Consider the following 18,765-nt stretch of genomic DNA (forward strand, 5'->3'; position numbering starts at 1 on the left):
TGTTATTAGTGAACATTCAAATATCAGCAAATTCAGAATACTTTTTCCCAGTCCCCAGTTTCCTGCTGCTTTGTAGAGGAAATCTATCTTCTGTTACTTCTTCATAGAAATAATCACTAATCGTTCTGGTCTTTGACTCAGATGGCCTATTATCTTGGTATCCAGTTCTTGACTTAACTGAAATGCCTGTTCACCGCTGCTTCAATAATTTAGTTCTCCTACAGTTTATTTGTTCTGTAGCCCATGCAATTATTATTTCAAGAGATGGACTCACAAAATTTTGAAGTTACGTAATAGTTTCACGTCATTCTCATTGACATAGTGCCTGAGCAGTCATTTAATACAGATGAAGAAAACTTTATTTCTTTTTAAAGGCTCAGGTATAAAATCAAGTTGTCACTGCCAAACCGAAGTCATAGGCTTACAATGCTCTACCTGTTCTGCAGTAATTTACTCTTCAAAGAATGTAAGGTTTATTACTTTGCCCTAAATAATCTGCCAAAAGAAGATTCAAGTGCAAATACAAACCTGAACTGTAAAATTAAAGCCTGAATTTCCTTCAGGATCTTTATGCTTGTAGCATGTCCTCCTCCAGCCACTGACTTTTCTATACAGATACACAAAGCCCCTCCACCATACAACATGCAGAAAGGTCATCTCTAACACAGGTCAGGATAGAAGGATCCCAATTTTCAGAGGAATGTAGAACACCAAAGACTAAAACCAGGTTTTGCCACTATTCTGATGCCTTACAGAAGACAGTTAAGGTTTGATCTGAACAACATAAGTGGATCAGGTATCTTAGGAAAAAATGTGGCCTTTCTTTCAGTTTACAACTATATGTAAACCTAATTCCAAGTACAATTAGTCACATTACATGGCGCGTATTCTTCACTAAAGGTATCAACCTCAAAGACGCTATGTAACTGAAATGAGAAATTAATCCACAACTCCAGATGTAGCAGCACATGCGAGCACTCATTAGCACAATCTCAAAAATTTTTATTTGCAAACTGACACGGGAAATTTGATTCCTCCAGTCTGCCACTGAGACATACTTTGGTGACCATTACTACAACTCTAGCAAAAATTGGTATGGTAACTGTATCAACAGTCTGGAAAGTACCACAGAAAATGGTGTTTAAAGCTAACACATTTCTGATACCTCTCACTAGGATACAAAACAAATGCATCATACCAGTAGTCATAACTCTCATCCCAGTTGTCAAAATGAACCAGAAAACGATTGTCCACCATGTCTGTTACCGTAGCAACACAAATGAAAGTCGGGTTCTTCTTGTCTACGGCTTCCAGCTTCATCCCCACTCGAAATCCCGACGGAATCACTGTCTACACAGAGAAAGACATTTAATTGAAGATAAATACTATAAATCCATAAATCTCCCCAGTGTCCACAATCAATATATTCATGTCACTTCTAAGTTTCCCAATTAGCTGCCCCAACAGAGTGGCAGCAGCCTAATTAGTTGACATGAGAGATGCTCAAACACAGAGACTAGTGGTTTACGAAATAGAAAAGCCCTAAACATGCTGCTAAAATTAGATGTGTTGGTTTTAACTCTGTCTTAGATACTCTCTCTGAAAGACTGTGCTTGTTCCACAACATGATGCGAGAGACAGTACTAATAACAAGTTTTAAATTTCATTTCATATACCATTTCTGAATGTGCCAGATCAGATGTTTAACCAGATTAGTAAAGAATTAACGGACAAGAATTGCAGAGGTGAACTGAATTAGAGATTGTTATTGAATTTGCTGTAAACATTTTTATGTTAAATTTCATGTCTCAAGTCTGCCATCACTGAAACGTGTTGTGAGGCTCTACCACGTACATGAGCATACCAGCAACTTTCTACATCATTAGTAGCAAGTAAGTACTTACTGCATTCTGGTTTTCAAACAGCGATTTAGGAGCAGCTTGAGCCTTGCATGCTTTTAGGTATGAGGGCCAGCTGAATTCTTCTTCCTTATATCCTAAATGAGGGTCATAAAAGAAGGACAAGAAACTGTAGGCATGAGACACAAGGTGCACAGAGGTAATTTGATCATAATTGGTGAAATTGTTTTTTCCATCCAGCTCTGAACTGTTTCTTACAACTTCAAAACTGAAAAGATTATGCACTTTTAACTATTTGTTCTAATTTTAAATAAACTACACTGAGAAAATTTACTTTAAAACTACTCATTAATTCCACTTCAATATGAACTCAGTGAGACTCTGAGGGAGCACTGGTTGGGATTATTAGCCATTTCAGAAAGACACAACTTAGAGGAGCTTACAGAGTTCAAAAGAAAGTTGATGAAGCTTTTCTATTTTTATTTGGGCATCTGGTATTACAAAGAGGAATCATGTTCTTTATTTAGGGCTGGCGGAGCTTCCTTACCAAAATGTCAAGCTTTCTTTACACTAACTGAGCAAAATACTCTGCTTTCTTGAGCTGCACATTATTAGTTTCTTATAGTTGGCCAGGACTGACATTTGAACTGTTCCTAATCTTCATCTGGGAGGAAGAATAGTCATATAAATAAAGCACGAGGCAAGAACTCAGGGGATTTCAACTCAGTTTCAATTTCACCTTCAAAACAAGCTGGGAAGCACTTCTTACAAAATCACTGCTCTATCCCTGAAGTCCAACCTTGCAGCCCTGGCCATCAAGGGATCTGAAGGTCATCAAAGGGCAGAACATCTAGGGGAGACTAGAAACTAAAATCCATAATTCTACCAGGTACCAAAAATCAGTCTCAGTAAGATATCTGTTTTATACTATAAACTCCTTCCCTTTGAACAAATCTCTCCAAGCAGCACAAGCTAGAAGTCACCCCTCTGTCTCTCCCCAAGAAAGCCACACCTTACAACCTCCCTGCCTCGCTGGTGTCAACTAACTTCCCTTTTGTGGTCTGACACACACATGACCAACAAGCTAAGGGTAAGTGCTCTCCAGCTGCTTTTCAGTCTGTTGCTTCTACTGCAGAAACAGCGATGGGCCTCCAGGCCCCAACTCTTCCCACTCTGCCAGTGAGTCTAATAGAATAAATTCTCTCCTCCTACAGACTTTACCCTACTGCGTCCCCAGGCTATCACTAATACAGCATGACCACTACTAGCTATAAAACAAACTCCCTACGTTATATCACAACAGTTGCTTATACCATCAATGCCCCAGGAGCCCTTATGCAATTATAGTGCAAACTGTCCCCTGCCTGGACTTTCTGTATTTTTTATTCTATGCATACAGCACTTGGAAAGAAATCTAAATTTCTGTTGATAGCTTGCCTCTTCTAGATTCTTAGAGAAAAAAATAACTCATAATATATTGAACTGCATAAAATAATTTGCAAGAAACCACTTGCACTTCTAATCTATAAAACAGTGCTAAGAGTTGTAAGCAAATAGTCTTTTTCCTTTATTTGCCTGTTAAATAATAGTTATGGGAACATCTATTTAAGTTCATACATTACAATCCAGTGAAACAAGACCAAAACCACCACCAATTTCACAGAGCAACTGCCTTAACTACTGAAACATGTCACCTCTTGACTATCTGAAGCGTTACTCAAATATGCCACAGACAGCAGCTCCGTTTAACTTTCTGAGAATCTCATATTTTCCAAGGAACCACAAGTTTATCTTCAAGTTCACCTTCTCCGCATCTGCCTGTCTCAGATTTCATTTTAAATATCCACTAACATAAATTAACCTCCAAGTCCAAACAACAATACTTTTCTTTGTACTCCAGTTGCCTCTTCTTGACACACTATAGCTGTAGACCAGTCGAAATAATTTTTAGAAGAATGTGGTATCAAGGCTTTAATTCTCCCTATGTAATTCTAGAAGATATTCAAACCCAGCTCAAAGCTCACAGTCAACAACACAAAACTCCCAGCTACTGCATGCGTGATGGGATCAGGTACTGGTACTGGGACAAAGTCCATAGACAAAAAAATTGGCTTCAGTAGATTGTGAAACAGTTTCTGGACAGCATGGGTCTTCCAGTAACCAAAGAGAAGGGAAGACCTCTAGCTCTTACCTCATCTCTCAAAAAAGGACCAAAAGTGAATTTGATTTGGTCACTGTAGATATAGAACAGTATTCACTAACTATAGGCTTTGTTAATTTCTGGTCAACTTACAAACACATAACGTGAAGGCTAACTGGAATTACACAATTCATTAAGTAGAATAGAGTAGACTAGACCATTTCAGTTGGAAGGGACCTACAACAATCATCTGGTCCAACTGCCTGGCCACTTCAGGGCTGAACAAAAGTTAAAGTATGTTGTTAAGGGCATTGTCCAAATGCCTCTTAAACACTGACAGGCTTGGGCCATCGCCCACCTCTCTAGGAAGCCTGTTCTAGTGTTTGACTATCGTCTTGGTGAAGAAATGCTTCCTAATGACCAGTCTAAACCTCCCCGGGCGCAGCTTTGAACCATTCCCATGTGTCCTATCACTGGATACCAGGGAGTAGAGATCAGCACCTCCCTTTCCACTGTTCATCCTCAGGAAGCTGTAGAGAGCAATGAGGTTGTTTCTCAGCCTCCTTCTCTCCAGACCAGACAAGCCGAAAGTCCTTGGCCACTCCTCATAGGACATTCCTTCCAGCCCCTTCACCAGCTTTGTTGCCCTCTTCCAGACGCATTCAAGGACCTTCACATCCTTCTTAAATTGTGGGGCTCAGAACTGCACACAGCACTTGAGGTGAGGCTGCACCGATGCTGAATACAGCGGGATAATCACCTCTTTTGACTGGCTGGTTATTTTGTCTTTGATGCATCCCAGGCTGCGGTTTGCCCTCTTGGATGCCCGAGCACACTGCTGACTCATTGAGCCTGCTGTCGACCAGCACTCCCAGGTCCCTTTCTGCAGGGCTGCTCTCCAGAGAAGAGTCTTTTTTTTATATTGTGGCAATGCATTTTCATCTTCTGTAAATCCGAACATTCTTCTCACTTTGATCTTTCTTTCTTCTTAGTGGTTTGTTGGTGAAATTTTGTTTTCAAGGGTTTGTGAAACTACACCATTATTAGGACTACACAGGCTCCTGGAGTAGAACTTCAATGCGCAGTTCATGCCTCACTTCTCTCACTAACACCTGTTTTTGCTGGTGACAGGATCATAAGTCTTGGTTTTAAAATTCACTTCTGGTTTGTTTACATGCTTTCATTTATGTTTGATTTTTAAAAAGAAACACTACAGAGATGTACTGATTTTCCCCAAAAATGTCAATGCAATTTTTACTGTGGGACCTTCGGTGATAGACAGTTTTCAAGGCTCTCCCCTTCTCTGCTGACTGCAAAGCAACTCCTCCGAAGTGGTTTCTGAAGACCAGGTGGCCCCTGCTGTACCACCTTCTCCCTCTGGTATCCAACTGATTCTTGGCTTAATACAGTCAAAAACCCAGCAGTATTACCATGGCAGAGCCCATGACAATTCTGTGAACGCACACATTTCCATCCTCCCTCTGCACGTTTTACCTCTGTGAGACAGAAAAGTGGCCTCCTTTGCACAGAGAATGAACAGCATCCTGAAACACCATCTTTTTTCTTGCTGTGATGCCCAGTTTGGTTTTGCAGCTCTGCTCCCCCGTGTCCTGCCCAGGAGCACCAAGAATTACCTGCCCCTTCCCTTTCAATAAACAAGGATACAAATATGTATCAGTAAACATCTGTAACAATATTTTTCCTTTCTCGTGTACCTCATGCCCACCACAGTCCTCTCCCATCACAATAAAAAGCCTCCCACCCCTCACAAGGAAAGATTGACTTAGGGCTGTTTGGAAAGTTACCCACTTCCAACCCTCTCAGAAAACAAGGAGTCAGTTACCAGACCCCAAAATCCCCCTGGAGCATACTCGCCTTACAACCCCCTCCTGTGAAGCAGGACACTTCTGCCCAAGCTTGCAGGAAAACTTAACCAGGGCTAGACTATGCAGAAAGACAGCAGGAGTGTTTGATCCTTCCTCAGGCCACCAGGTCCCACATAGCTGATGGTTTACACCATAAATGTCATAAGACTGCATTGTATCTGGAAAACAAATGGCTACTAATGCAAACCTTTGAATTCTTCTGTGAGGTGGTATTTTATATAAGATACTGTGCCCTATGACATTAGTGGTATAAGCTTTAGTGTCTGTATGATTTGCAATGGGCACTAAAAAGGAATCATTATTAAAAAGTCATACCACAGCAAAACATAAGCAATCTGTCCAACCCAATAAAAATGCACAAAAAGCTTGAGCAACCTAAGATAGGCATCTTCTTTCTCCCCTCAGAATAACAGAACTCCACAAATATCAGTAAATCATAAGTAGTGAAAGCCATCCTGCTGAGAAACTAGAAAAAATATGTTTAACTGACGAACGGCTGTTTGCCCTCAGCCTCCTTCCAATGCATGACTCTACAATACTGCTTGTTCTTTCCTGTTCCTCCTCCATCCCACACGCAAGCTAGGCTTGCACTGGGACAATGGAAGAATCATAGAATCATAAAGGTTGGAAAAAACCTCTGAGATCAAGTCCAGCCATCAATGCAATACCCATCACGCCTCCTAAACCATGTCCCAAAGTGCCACGTCTACATGTGAGACGTAACAGATGGGACGTTACGTATGAGATGTAAGAAGTCCCATGAATACAAAAGCAGGTTTCAGCAATCACACCATACCTCACCAGTGATGAAATTGTTTACCGCTAGGGTGAAGTGACAGAGCCAAAGCCATGTACTTTGGAGGTCCTGGATAAAAGTACCAGAGAACAGCCTTGCTATTCAAAATCAAGAATATGTCTTGGGGATGGTAGGAATACACACTGGTGCAGGACGACAACCAGAACCCTGAGAATTACCACCACGTATCCTCCTAACTTGCCTCCCCTTTCCTAAGTAAAAGACCTACCCACTGCTTCAGTATGGTGAAAAAGAAATAAACACAAAAGAACAATCCTCCCACCAACTTAAAACTAGAAGATAAACTGAAGAAACTCTTCATGGAAATGACTCAGAGATAGTAACTTTCCTCCAGCAGCCATAATTCATTGTTAACAAAAGCTTAAGCTTTCTAAACCAGGCATTTAAGATGGAAAAGAAGACAGACCTTCATCACAGATATACAACTCTCTAAGCATGCTGTAATAACATCAGTAACTGTAACTGGGGACTACTCATTTGCTACATAGAAGTTATTACTTCAGTGGAGGCCAACCTTCTGAGAAATTCTGATTTACGTTCAAGAAATCGCTACTTCTGCACATCCAGTTATGCAGAACTATGCCCAATGAAAACTCCTGTACTAGAGTGGCAGCACTCCTGCCTGTAGCCAGAGTAGAGCTCACAGAGCACTCAGAAGGGCAGCACATGCTCCTTCATACTCCTCCAAGGCTCAGCTGCAGAAATGCCACCCTCTCCCACACTGGCAGGCCCTCTGCCTGTACACTTTCAGTGGCTTTACCCTCACCTTCCACACCCCAGCAGTTATATCCACAGTTTTATAATTCTCCATAATGCATCCTCTTGGCTCTGTACACTCCATCGTTTTGCAGCCTTTCGAAACCACATTATCCTACCCTCACTCCGTATACCAAAACACCACATTCATTTATTTATCACTCTCCTGTCTTCAGGGCTTGCTCCCTTCATCCCCACATATTCCGTTCCTACCCCAAAAGGAAACCCATTTATTGCTTTTTTTATGGTACAGTTCAGTGGAGATGTACCCCACCTGTGAAACTAAAGGAGTTACATAATCTGAAATAGAATAATTAAGCAAGCAAATTCCACATATTTCAACACATGTATACCCTTTATATAAGCTATGTACAAATTATGCTTTCAGGCTTATAATCTTACCCTTTTTTCTCCCTCCTTATCTTTTCATTCCTCTTTTGTCTCTACTTCAAGATTACTCTTTGCGGCAAGAGCATGACCTTTATTAGTCTGTGCCAACACAAGTACAATATCGGTGATCGATATCTAGTACTGAAAATATCCTAAGACCTTCTACTAAAGGATTCTCAGCTGCCTCTGAGACCTCAGTTCAAGCACACACGTCACCAGCATGCTGCCATTTTACTTGCAATAAGCATTCATTTGGGGGTCCAGGTTTGTTGATTTACTTTCTTTCCTAATGCCTTATGCATTACTCTTACGGTTCATTTTGTTTCTTGTTTTCTCTGAATTTCCACTGAATAAAAAAATGTAGGATTTCAACCTCAAGATTTTAAAAAGATTTCAAGTAGAGTTTAGTTTGCCATGTGCAAATACTCTGACTAACTGAACACAGAAGTTTCTGCCAAAAAAAAACCAAAAACCACCACAACAGTATTACACAGATAGTCTTGATCTCAGAGCTATGGAAAAAACACAGAATTCAAACTAAACAATACCTTTAGGTGGATGAAGCTTGTGACCTGTTTTTTCACACCATCCAACAGGATGAATGTCTGAAGAATCAGCGTTTACCCAGAAATCGTAACAATCTGGGTATCCATCAAAATGGAGTCGTATTCTGTAGCCACAAACCTAGAAGCAAGAACGTACAACATACAACACTATGGTTTAAGATGTTTGCCCTACACATAACAGCTTCTGTTCCGTGTTATTCATAATAACAGTGTGTTTTCAGTCAGCCTTTTACTTCTGATCAAGCCAACACTGGATGAATAAATTCATTTGATAAAAAGGAAAGAATAAAAAAGCAAAGCTATTCTCAGTCTGAGTGCCTCCTCTTCTGGTGAAAAGAAATAACTAAAAGCTCGGTATTGCCATTAGTGTTCAAAAACTTGAAAACTCTTCCACCTAACATCAGAACAGAACAGAAACCCTACACAAGAGCATGAATACATTTGATACCATCACGTACAAAGTGCAGATGATGACGGTCTCAAGCTATCCTGTTTAATCAATATGCAGGAAAGCACTCAACAATAACGATGTTCAACAGGCTTTTTGGGAAGATACTGAGAACGGCTATTAAAGATGAGAAGTCAGTGGAGGTATCCCCCAGAACTTCATTATTCCATGAAGTAATAAGTTAACCACTGAGAGGAAGAGAAAAGCAGGACACAATCCCTCTCTTTGTTCAGAAGTTCTCCATATCTGCCAAATGCCATAACTTTCCTGCAGTCATCAGTGAAAATCTCTTGTCATCAAGGTCACCCTATTTTGTATTTCATTTATACTCTGACATAAGTGTCAGCATGCCATCTCAGAATTCTGAGGAATTCAGGTCATCCTGCAGTAAACCATGACCCATCACTTATTGCTGAGCACAAGGTATACAGGAAATACTCCACCACTGACACACCATCCACAAGAAAATGGAAGAGATATCCACAGAAATGGGATATGACTATGGGCCATGAAGAGATCCGGAAACGGGAACACAAAAACCTACACTATTAAAATATAAAACGCAAAATTAGAGCTGCCTAGAATACCAGTGATCGAGAGCACCCACCTATTTGTGCTTCCCCATTTTAGTTCACAAAACCAGAAAAGGATCCTTGGTAAAACTACGTAAAAGCTAATGTAAGGTATGTTTGAAAGACATAACAAATGTAACTCGGGAACAGGTTCTCATTTATACTACTAAAAGCAAAGAAGCTACTCATCAGAAAAATTATTTCATAAACTGCAGCATGAAGACAAACTGAGTTTATATTGTACAACTTTCCTATTGCAGAAGATGCCAGTACAGGCAATTTCCGAGGCCATCAGCCCGAAAAAACTGTAGCACAACTGCAACACAAAAAAGTGTTAGGTATTTGTACCAGTGAATGGAGCAACTGTAAATACTATCAAACTTCTATAGAACTGCTATATATCCACTGTCATACTTCTGTTTTTTCTATGTATTTTCTCTTTTAAACCTAGATTTAAACTACAGGATTACAGAAAAAACATACATCATCCAACTAGTGCAATACTGTTTTCTCTAGCTGCATATGCAAAATATATGTAGTCCCTGTTGGATGGCACTGGATATAGTCTTTACATCTCTGTCAGGTAGATTTAATAGAGTGTTATTAATTTAAAAGCTACCTTCCTACATACAGTTTCTGTCTGCTTGTTAGCAAAGAGCAAGCGTTTTCAGCTGCTGCTGTTTTTTGGTTCAGTCTCTCCTGTAATCCTGCACCACGCTGCTCACAGTCTCCACTTACCTCTGCCACCGTGAGAACACAGTATATCGACTGGTGCTCAGGATCCACGCCCTCCAGCTTCATCCCTACTTTGAATCCGTTTTTGTTGTATGGGAAAGACTGATACTGCAATGGAAAAGAACAGTTTCAATACTTTTGAAAATATACCAGAGAAAGACAGAATGTCTTTATAAGGAAAAGAAGACTGATTATTTATTATTGATGTTTCTGAAGGAACTAATAAATCACTTCAAAATAAGTTTTGCATTTTTAAAAACATAGAGCGGAAAAGAGAAATTGATGATTGAAAAAAACACGTTGATACTAGAATGACTTAAAACTTGAGAGTATGTAAGAAAATTATAAAGAATTAGCAAAAAAGTTAATCAAGGGAAAGAAGATGACATGATTTTCTCTCAACTTTTTTCACTAACTGTCAATAAAACACTTTAACGATGCAATTATTTATTTTTCAGCCTGTACAGCAACACTTTGACACCTTCCTGATGGTCATCATTCCTATAATGATCACAGCAATGATGGTCTATTTTGCCTTTTCATTTCCACATCTCAGGCCATTAAAGATGAACTGTAAGTCAGAAATAAAATATTGTTTGTACATAGGGATGGCCCCTTTGATGTAATTTTCTCCTTTATGTTGAGCCCAGATTAGCTAGTTTTCCAGGAATATGCATGACTACCCTTGGATCACATCACAACCGAACAGAGAAGAACATCTTTCAAAAAAACAGAAAGTGAAAACAAGCTTAAGCAGAACGGATGTTTTCAATCAGAAGGCATCAGTGTCCCATGTATCATGCTCCCTGCCCTCTGTTAAAGAAGGAAGGAAGCTAGCAGATATTAAGGTTAAATTGGAGAGAATATCAGAAAAATAACTTACTAAAACTGAAGAAGGTTTTCCATGGGTTAACAAATTCACAGCCAGACAGTTTTTATATCCCAAATGGTTAGAGACAAAACACAGGAGAGGCATCTTATGTGCTCACCCTTCCTTCTGTTCCTGTCTAAAAGCTACACAGGCTCCCTAGCCATCTGCAGTACCTCTGCGGTCAATGGGAAGAGAAGGGTACTGAGGGAGGTACAGAAGGGAATCCTTCTTTGGTGGCTTTGGCTGCAGCTGATGTAACTGAATAATAAACCCAGGAGGAAAAAAAAGGCAGTACATGGCACAAGAGCAGGAATATGCAGTCAAGGAGAAGGGAAATGGAGAACCAGACCCATTTAAATCAGCCTAAAGTAGTCAGCTAACTGACGTCTAACCACAGCTCTAAATCCCTATCTAAAAAAAGCTTAAATAATTTTGTAGAACTCAGTTAAGGGATCAGGGTACCTGACTGCAGTACACACATTTGAAATGCATGCATTTCATCCTAACATCACCACAATTAACAGTTTTATTACCAATGAAAGTTTAATGAAGTTGCGCTATGCAAAATTCTACATACTTCCTTAAGAGGAATGTAAAAGCAGACCATCTTTTTTTACATTAATAAACTGAAATTTTTAAAGTTCATCTTGGTGCACACACTTGCAGTTAATGCCATCTGTATCATAAATACCTTACAGATAAAAAACCACAGTGGAAAACTGAAATACTAGAAAAAATTACACAGAATCACAGAATCCCAGGTTGGAAGAGACCTCAGGGATCATCTAGTCCAACCTTTCTAGGAAGAGCAGAGTCTAGACAAGATGGCCCAGCACCCTGTCCAGACAACTCCTGAAAGTGTCCAATGTGGCCAAGTCAACCACTTCCCTGGGGAGATTATTCCAATGGGTGACTGTCCTCAATGTGAAAAATTTTTCTCTCATTTCCAATCAGAATCTCCCCAAGAGCAACTTGTGTCCATCCCCCCATGTCCTCTCCAAGTGACTCCATGTAAAAAGGGAGTCTCCGTCTTCTTTGTAGCTACCCCTTAAGTACTGGTACATGGTGATGAGATCCCCTCTGAGCCTCCTTTTCTCAAGGCTGAACAAACCCAGTTCTCCCAGCCTATCCTCGTATGGCAGGCTTCCCAGTCCTCTGATCATCTTGGTGGCCCTTCTCTGGACCCCCTCCAGCCTGTCCACATCCTTTTTGTATAGTGGGGAACAGAACTGTACACAGTGCTCCAGGTGTGGTCCGACAAGCGCTGAGTAGAGCGGGATAATGACTTCTTTATCTCTGCTGGTGACACCCTTTTTGATGCAACCCAGCATCCTGTTGGCCTTCTTGGCCGCAGCAGCACGCTGTTTGCTCATGTTGAGCTTCCTGTCCACCAGGACCCCCAGGTCCCTTTCCACAGAGCTGCTCTCCAGCCAGGTGCATCCCAGTCTGCGCTGCACTCCCGGATGATGTTTTCCCAGGTGCAAGACCTCACACTTGTCCTTGTTGAACTTCCTAAGGTTCTTGCTGGCCCACTCTTCCAGCCTATCCAGATCTTCCTGCAGAGCAGCTCTCCCTTCCGGAGTGTCTACTTCCCCACTCAATGTGGTGTCATCTGCGAACTTCATCAGGCTACACTTGATCCCGTTATCCAGATCACTGATAAAGATGTTGAATAATACTGGGCCCAATATCGATCCCTGGGGGACTCCACTAGTGACAGGCTGCCACTTGGAAAAGGAGCTATTTACCATCACCCTTTGGGTGCGGCCTGTCAGCCAATTCCCCAAATTGACAAACAGTGGCCAAAAATGTAACTGAGATTTTGCAAAAGCAAGCAAAAATAAAATTACAAAGAAAGGAGACAATTAAAAAGTCACAGATCTGTTTATTCATTATAATAATAAACATCACTGTACAAACAACACAGGAAGTCTACAAACAATACACTAAAATTTAAGCAATTATCACACAAGTATTTTCTGGAATTTAAGGCGTGAATTATTCACTATTCTTCCCATTGTCAAATCTAAAACTTCTAATGCAACATAATCTTTGGTTTCTGTTCCAGCAAAATAACAGGCAACTTCTAGAAGACTAGTAACTTTAATACTATTTAACAGATCTCAATTTTGTGCATTATTCTCAATACATCACCCAAGGTAAAGCTATGACAAACTTAGTTATCACACATTATCTTTGCAATGAACATTTAAAGATACTTTGTTAAGGAGAGATACAAGAACAAAATAAGAGTAAAGGTAAAAGGAGTCAGCAAATAACCTAACTCTATCCCAGCCGAAACCAGGAGAAGTATAAAGCAAATAGAAAGAAAGGCATATAAGAAACAGACTCCAAGTAAGAACAGAATTACAAAAAAATAATACTGGATATACGTAGTAGAAGTACAGCAGATAAGACATGCTTATATGTTTTGCCAGGTTTTGCAAGAGAAGGGAACAGCATGGAAGCTCTGTGGATTTGCATACAGAGGTCTCTTCCGAGCAAGAGACACAGCACTAGAGAAAGCACTGACATCACAAATGACAAAGACTACCATAGTAGGCAAAGGACAAGCAAGAGACGATGATGTCATATCCAATCAGACAACAGGCAAAATCAGAACAAGCCAAACTAGTATCTGATGTAGTAACAAAATATAATGTCAGCAGGAGCTGCAAAAAGACAGGTAATATAATCAAAGCAACAAGCCAGAAGATGACCTCTGTACCACCTTTCTAAAAATATTTTAAAAGAATGGTATGGCATGAAAAAATGAGGGTATGTATCAGATTTCTAGCTTCAGAGATTAGAAGGAAAGGCTAGAACCTGCAGATTTTGGAAAAGCATCTGCTTTCTGTAGCCTCAGTTGACAGCACTCATCTATGACTACAGAATTATCTGAGAGAGCAGAGAAAGATAACTAATTTCACATGTTCCAACTATCTTGACGATTGCTCATCAACAGCATTATTTTAATCATGTATGTTTTCCCCCAGAGAAGTGTAAAATCTTCAAAGTTTTTTTTTAATTGATTTCCTAGAAATTTAATGATCTTAGGTGGTTGACTGATTTAAACTTCAGAAGGTCATACCTCTTTGAAAAGCTTGGTAGGTACTGCAACAGCCTTTTCTTCCTCCAGATAGGATGCCCAACACCATGCTTGCCTTCCTTTAGAAGGTACAGCTGTAAAGAAGCACACAATAGCAAAAGAGTTCTGTAACCGTTAACTTCTCAAGAAAAAAGAAAAATGCACCAAGACTTTGAAGTTTATAATATAATTGTCTCAAATCTATGTTTCATTAAACGCATTCATGGTGTTGGCTCAGGACTTATTTCTGGAAAAGAAGTAGCTCTGTAGGTTTAACGGCACCAGAAACATGAAGGTTCCTGGTTTGTGTAGAAAGGTTTCCAGCAGTTGAAACCTTGACCAGTAACAAGAAAAAGCTCTTTCAGGTGACAGGAACAACTTACAAAGTCTTGCCCCTTGTCCCTTTTCCCTCATTGCTCACAAGAAGCATTAAGACATACAATTTGCAAAAGCGTAAAAAGATCAGTTCAAATCACAAAGTAGCTCGATATTTTAAATTTTTTTCCCCACAAATTTCTTCTCCTGGGAAGCATTTTCAATTGGATAGCACTCTTGACGTGTTTTTTAATGACAGTTGAAATACTTTTAACAGTGTTCAGAATGTTTCTAACCTACTCCATCACTTTGTAGTTTGATGTTTTTGGACAGTGATTTAACAGCAATTTCTCCAAGCCATCAAAATTGTCACCAGTGCTTTTTTCCCCCAGTCATGTCGTTAGACTATGACAGATACCTCCAGTTTCAGGTTTGCTCATATGGTATGACCACTTGCATAGTAACTGTAATATTGGCTACAGTGAATCTTAATGTTGGCTACAGTCATGTCAGTGAGTACCAGTTTTTAGGCCTTAAAAATAAGGCACTAACTGAACCAGCAAAAGCCAGGAACGTCAAAAACAGTTGGCTTGTGAGGCTGGCCATGTATGTATCTGCTTTCATACACCTCCACTCTGCTCTACTGATCTTCACCTAAAATGCCTCCTCTGCACATGCAGCTTAGCATTTCAGACCATGCTTATGCTGCCAGGAGGATTCCTCACAGTCCACAGTATGATTCCAGCCGGATCCTGGCTGTGGGCTACTCACAAGATAAATAAGCCCCTTAAGTCCGGCTAAGCATTTTTATGATTAAAACATGAACCATAACAACAGCAATGCCAAACTCTCCTGAAGAAAGCCGATAGTGTAACCAAAAGATAACAAGTTTCAAAATGAGGGCAATTGCTCAACACTATTAAAGCGCATTCATTTTATTTGTGATTTACCCAGTTTTTATCTATTTCATTTAAGAGATGTTTTGCTCAGCACAATAATACACAGTTATGTGCTTGGTTCTGAATATAAATTGTTCTTTTATACCAAATCTCTTGTGCTGAACTGACATTTTCACAAATAAAAAAAAAACAAAACCAAAAGAAATCTGCACAGATCATTCTGTCAGTCTACAGCAGTGATCTCCATAGAGCATCGGCTTTGTGCTTGTATCTCACACACTTCTTATCACCTCAGCTTTGGAAACAACTGTAGAAATAATATTTATATCTCAGGAGTAATTCTAGCTCAGGAGAGGGATCTTCTATAACTTTTGTGTGCGGCATCTTCAGTCAGTATTTCATCTGCCTAGTGTTCAGCAGAGCTACTTGGAGCTCTGTGCTGATTAGTGGCCCAGCAACTTCTGGTAATGGCTCCCAGTCCACCCTAAGAAACACTTTGGAAGGCTAGATGTAGGTTTGTGCTTGGTTTACCACTGAGGTATAATATCTGCTGATTCTCCAGTTCTTCCCAGAAGTATGTATCATACAAAGAGCTTGAAAAAACAGCACTCATTTAAAATATGTTTTATTATGCCACTTGATGCAGTGCATGTCCCTTTGGACTGATTATAGCAATTATTCCTAAACAGTTCCACAAATGTGTCTATTTCCAGCACATACTGTAGATACAAAATGGATCCCCAAGGCAACAAAAGTAAACTTTCACTTCTGCTTAATACATGTCTTTCAACATCTGGGCACTCAATGGGCCTGATTCCCTGTAATACTGGCACTCTTTAGAGGGATGAAAAAAAACCCTAATATATGCATCAATTACATTTACACTCACTATATCCTCCTCCATGCTGCCAGAGGTATATACACTGGCTCTTTGTGAAAGGTAATCAATCTCCAAGTGATGGGTTTTTTTTCCCAGTTTTCACTTGGCTCTTTCAGTTCTTCAATCCTTAAAAATTAAATTGCTATAAATAACACTGGCACTTTCTTTTCACAGAATTGAAAAGAATGCATTCAATAGGGGATACAAATTCAGTGGAACAACACTGGCAATGCACAATAAGAGATGGGTATTACCATATCGATAGATTAGCAATCAAAAATCTCAACTAACTTACTTTGTTTCAAAACTGTTATTTCCCCTTTTCTTTTCCTCCTGGCTCTCTGTGAGGCTCTCAAGATCCTTCCTTCAGGTTTGTCCTCCTAAATTAAAAAAAGAGTACAGTAACCTCATTAGTTCAGAAGTCTAGTACAGTAAAAGTGGAGACAGCCAGGGTTTAACTGTGACTTTATTTAAATGGCTACTGACATAGCTCTCCGCTACCTCAAACAAACCTGCAGATGTCTAATAAAAACAAAGCGAGCCATCTGTGACAGATGACAGCAAACACAGTGAAAATGACAGACAGAAGGACTTCTCAACACACAACACACTGCCAGCCAGCCTCGTCTAAGCCAGGGACAGATCACGAAGCCTTCAGCAGTCCTGGCTGAGACAGAGCTAAATAGCAGTATCTTTGATAGGTTCATGCTTTCAAAATAATTTAAAGAAAAACCTCTCACAGTTTTAGTCTGTTTTTTTTAAATGTACAGTGGCATTGATCCTTTTTATTTATTTCATTGTTTGCGTATTAAGAGTTTTGTTAGCACCTGAATAGATGAGGAGATCAAGTACTCATTTGGGAGGGCAGATTCACGGAGGCTAAGAAGCTGTCCCCTGACTTTTGCCTAAGATACTGCTATACAGAATGCTACGAATTCCCTTCTGATAACTTTAGTGTCTTCTGCCTTTTGACAACTCAGCAGCTGCAGGGCTCTCCCCTTCTCCCTCAAAACTGTGCTCCTCCCAGTGGTGTCACAACTATTGGGAAGAAAACAAATACTACAGGAGGGTACTGTGATAAGTTTATCCTAAAATGAAGAATAAATCCAAAAGGAAAAAAAAAAAAAGGTGCCCCAGAACACATTACACTGCAACACAAACCAAACCCCATTATTTTCTAAGGCAAATTACACTAAGAAAATCAAAAGTATTCTCTTATTAACTGCAATATAGCTTTTCTTTGTAAATAAATTATTAGTCCTTAGTGATTTATTCATGTGCAGACTGACAAAGTAACAGGTGTTGTGAAGCATGTACCCCTGTTTTTCTATGCCCAAGACACATCAAGTATAGGTTAGTATCATTTCTCCTTTAAATCCTTTTTGTTCTGTTCCTAAAAAAGGAGGGGAAAGAGATAAAAACCATCTCTTATCAGTTCATTGTCATTAATTACAATTTACTGATGAGGCATAATTAAATTGGTAAGTGAAACAACTACTTATTGTGGCTCTTGATAGAGTGATGATGTCACTTCTCTTTGTAAGCTGGCGAAGTCACTGACATTGCAATATAAGGCAAAACTCCCACCAAAATACTTGCAGGAATGGGTTTATCATGCATACTAACAGTTTCATCAGGATTCTCTTTCTTCTCCCCATTATCCCTGGACTCTTCTTTGAGAGGGAACTTTGCTTTTCTTTTCCGAATGCCTTTGGAATCATCTTCCCCGTTGAATTCCACGCTGGGCTTCTCCTCCTTCAGTTCTCTATTACAAGAGTAACACAATGACACAAAGCCAATATTATTTCACTTCTTGTATTCATAAAGCAAGTTAAAAGCGAGTAAATCTGAAGGTCAAGTGTATGTAGGTCCCAGGGTATCATACCAAATATATTCTTAGAAATACTACTGAAAATTACATCTGTCAAAAGAATTAATCTGAAAGACACACAACAGCAACTGCAAAAGGAAAGCTGTCCACTTGTGCTGATCAAGTTCTGCATGTTTTAAACAGTGTGTCTTTTCCCATATACCATCAAGTCTCACAGAGAAGCAAACTGAAATGTTTGGGACTTCAGGGCAGTTTACAGAAAGGAAAGCAAAGGTAATTGTTAAGACTGACAAATCCAATTGGAGAAAGCTGGTATGTGACTGTACGAATTGCTAAACAAGCAAGCAGAACAGAAAACTTTGAAGCAATTAGCTAAAAATGAACGAAAATGTACAAAATCAGATGTTAAAAACTGCCAGAATGCAATTCAGAATGGACATACTAACACAAACCTTCTTTTATGATGAGATGAACTGCACTAGCTGAAAGAAAAGGAACTGAGAAATTACAATATGCCCATGTTTTCACTCTCTGTCATCTGTAACACAGCTTTTGCACTTAATTATAATTAACTTACCACACCAACCATCTCATTACTGATTATCTTAATTCCAATCATTATGAAACGGGGTGGGAGTCTGACACTGATTCATGCATCCCATACACTGTTTTACTGCTTGCATCTGACAGCAAGAACACAGCACACTCTGAA

General features: G+C 39.7%; 1 protein-coding gene across 8 annotated transcripts in view; it reads right to left on the minus strand.

Moving 5' to 3' along the window:
- L3MBTL3 (L3MBTL histone methyl-lysine binding protein 3) overlaps positions 1 to 18,765 on the minus strand; it is an 85,562-nt gene that overhangs the window by 41,039 nt on the left and 25,758 nt on the right. For all 8 annotated transcript variants that reach the window (XM_064447301.1, XM_064447306.1, XM_064447305.1 and 5 more), the window contains 7 exons: positions 17,849 to 17,987; positions 16,518 to 16,602; positions 14,132 to 14,223; positions 10,173 to 10,277; positions 8,397 to 8,532; positions 1,905 to 1,996; positions 1,199 to 1,350 (listed from right to left, as the gene is read on the minus strand). In XM_064447301.1, coding sequence (XP_064303371.1) covers positions 1,199 to 1,350; positions 1,905 to 1,996; positions 8,397 to 8,532; positions 10,173 to 10,277; positions 14,132 to 14,223; positions 16,518 to 16,602; positions 17,849 to 17,987 — 801 coding nt within the window. The remainder of the gene's footprint in view (positions 1 to 1,198; positions 1,351 to 1,904; positions 1,997 to 8,396; positions 8,533 to 10,172; positions 10,278 to 14,131; positions 14,224 to 16,517; positions 16,603 to 17,848; positions 17,988 to 18,765) is intronic.

The sequence above is a fragment of the Phalacrocorax carbo genome, chromosome 3, assembly GCF_963921805.1.
Source record: "Phalacrocorax carbo chromosome 3, bPhaCar2.1, whole genome shotgun sequence".
Classification (NCBI taxonomy): Eukaryota; Metazoa; Chordata; class Aves; order Suliformes; family Phalacrocoracidae; genus Phalacrocorax; species Phalacrocorax carbo.